Below are 3,019 nucleotides of genomic sequence, written 5' to 3' on the forward strand. Positions count from 1 at the left end.
GCCCTAGGCATGTGCCTTAATCCGGCCCCGGCCTTACCTCTGACTGCTACCGTAGCGGAGGAGGAGCTGCTGCCCGCCTCGTTGGAGGCGGTGCACACGTAGTGTCCCGAGTCCTTCAGTTTGGCCAGCGGGATTTCCAGCGCTGCTGTTTTGTCCTCGAAGTAAATCTTATAATCTTTGCCAGGAGGGATCTTGTTGCCGTCCTTTGTCCACGCGACGGTCACCTTCCTGTCTTCGTCCACCTGGCACTCCAGGCGGACCTTCTTGTTGACAGGGGACTGCGTGGACTGCAGCACCTTGATGAAATGCGGCTTGTCGATAATGACCATCTCCGCCTGGCAGATGTCCGCGCCGAACTTGTTGGAGGCCTTACAAGAGTAAACCCCCCTGTCGCTCACGGTCAGAGAGGAGATTTCAAGGATGTGTTTGTTCTCGACCGAGGAAATGCGGTGATGGTCGGAAGGGGCGATGGCGGCGCCGTCTTTCTGCCACACCGCCTCGATGACCGGGGTACCGGACACCGTGCACAGGAACCGGGCGCTTTTCCCCACGAAAGTGGTGATAGATTCGGGTCGGGTCAGAAAGGTTGGAGGAAACGCTTCTGCAAAAGAAAGGGCTGCTCAGTTACAGGTCCAAGGGCCGCAAGCGGAGGTCACGCATTGCAAACGGGCCAAAAGAAGAGGTGAGCAATGAAGAGGACAAACGATACTAGGAAGAAAGGAGTCCAGGTCATCTGCCTCTCTGGGACGGTAGGTAGCATCCAAAGCCTGGGTTACACCCGGTAAGTACCTACAGACTTGTATGGACTTGTAGACTTAAGTTACTAATGTTAATGATTTAACCAGGAATATTGGATCCAGGACAGAGCAATAAAAAAAAGACACGAATAATGCTCCCAAACCCGCTCAACCAGTAAAATATACGGGAGGAGGGAAGAGGGTGTATTAAAAATGTGTGCGTCTCAATGTATGAATTGAATATTCAGTAACCTGAGATAGGCCGATAGGTACCCTTGGCTCCCTAAGACAACTGCCCACTCCCATAATTGTTCCTTTAATCAAGGTGCTTGACCGTTCAATGAAACCGAGCCTCCCACATGAGTAAGTACCGGGGGGAAAGGTTTGTACTACTGTCAGAGGCAGGGAACTGGACCCTAGCCACCCTCCTCCCCACGTGGGTGGATGGAGTATATGACAAATCATTCAGACTTTTATTCTTGCAGGTGAAGACACTTTTTCTTGCTCAGAGACCGGGGCAAAAAGAGGTCCCCCCCCCCCAAATAAACGAGAACACACTGATGCGCATTTTCTGGAAGTGAAATGAACCCTCTGCAAGAATCCCTTCATTGAAATAAACACAGATCTGTTTCGAGTGGACGTAGCCCCCGCCCGGCCCATTCCCCCGTGGCACCCGACTGCCAGCTGTTTCCTCCTCTGGGCGCAGAAACCACCCGAGCCCGGCACTCGCAAAGGTCTGTCCTCTTCGGCCTTCGCACCTGTTTGGATCCGCGTGCAGTCATTCAAAAACACAACAAAGAAAACCATGTGAAAGTGTCGCGGTGTTCACAATGACAGAAGATCAGATGAAGGCACCGCACTTACCAGACACCTTTAACACTGCAGTGGAGCTTACACTGCCGTACTGGTTGGAAGCCTTGCAGCTGTAGTCTCCACAGTCAACGACCTGCGGCCTGGGGATCTCCAGCGTGGAGATGTAATTCGAGGTGCGAATGGTAAACTTGTCCCCGTCGTATATTTCTCGGCCACTTCTAAACCACTGGAATCTAACGTTAGGGGCCGCCTCAATCTCGCAGGTGAACTTGGCCAGGTGGTTAGCGGCTACCTCCTGCGACTCCAGCCTCCTCCTGAGGATCGGGGCAACTGGAATCAGAAGCACAACAGGTTTCAAATACACGCCCGCTGGCATTTTTGAGAAGCAGCTGTTAATGAAGTGACCGACTGACATTTACAGGGGTGATTTACTAGCAGTTCAAGGAAAGTGACTGTAAAGGAAAAATAACAAACAAAGAATGACCGTCAAACACTGAAAGCACACCGTGAGCAGTGCCAAACTTACTGAACAGAAGGAACCAGGGTGCAAACGCAGAATGGGATCTGAGGAAGACAGTGGCGGTGACAGCACCGGCCTCATGCCTCACAGTGTGATATAGAGTATATACCACGTTGTGCTGCAACAGCGGACGATGAAGAAGTGCATGAGACTGGGCTAAGACGGGGTGATGGTGCCCAAGACTTGTGGCCGTGATGAGAAGCGTGAAACCAGGGACCCGATGGCCGCTCGGCGGACGCGGGGCACGTGTCGGTGCACGACATGCGCTGTTAAGAAATTCCGAGGCAGGCAAAAGTGACACGTGGGCTCGCTTGAACCTCGCTTATGTGAGGCTCAAGCAAGAGCGAGAGCCGGAGCGATGCCAAAAAGGTGAGAAATACGCGGAGTCGCAGGTGGGGGCGGGAAAAGTGAACAACTTCCAGAATGTGAGAGAAGAAAGAGAAAGGGCGAAACCGCTGTTAGTGCTGTGATGGCATGAAGGGAGTCGCCCTGAGTCTCGTATCTGTATCGGGGGCGATACAGATCAAACGGTCTCTGCGGCACGAGTGCATTAGTGAGTATTAGAGGGCAACAGGATTTGATCCCCAACCTCTTGTTACAACTGTGAGTTTCGCGGCTGTCGCTGTTTTTCCACCGCCATTCAGAGCCTCACAGGCATACTCTCCTTCGTGCACCTTCTTGCACGCTTTGCTGATCACTAGTGTGTACGTGTCCTGATTTCGTGCGCACTTGAACCGTTTGCCTGAATAAACCGCTTTACCTTGGAAAAGCCAATTCACTTTCTTGGCCCCGGCGATGACAGCCACGAACCTGACGCTCCCGCCCTCCTCCACAGCCATATCCACCAGCTCCCTGCGGAGCACGGGGCGAACCTCCCCTGCTAGCTGCCCCTCCGCTTCTGCGGCCTCTCCCCCGCCCTCCTCGCGGATCTCTTCAGTCTGCTCCTCCA

At 53.4% G+C, this 3,019-nt stretch overlaps 1 protein-coding gene across 1 annotated transcript in view; it reads right to left on the bottom strand.

Annotated features, from left to right (window-relative positions):
* The window catches only part of TTN (titin), a 312,981-nt gene that overhangs the window by 245,934 nt on the left and 64,028 nt on the right, over positions 1-3,019 (bottom strand). The window contains exons 47-49 of the mRNA XM_019522860.1: positions 2,660-3,014; positions 1,602-1,880; positions 38-601 (exon numbers count right to left, since the gene is read on the bottom strand). Coding sequence (XP_019378405.1) covers positions 38-601; positions 1,602-1,880; positions 2,660-3,014 — 1,198 coding nt within the window. The remainder of the gene's footprint in view (positions 1-37; positions 602-1,601; positions 1,881-2,659; positions 3,015-3,019) is intronic.

Source organism: Gavialis gangeticus, unplaced genomic scaffold (genome assembly GCF_001723915.1).
Source record: "Gavialis gangeticus isolate Ggan-Ray unplaced genomic scaffold, GavGan_comp1, whole genome shotgun sequence".
Lineage (NCBI taxonomy): Eukaryota > Metazoa > Chordata > Crocodylia > Gavialidae > Gavialis > Gavialis gangeticus.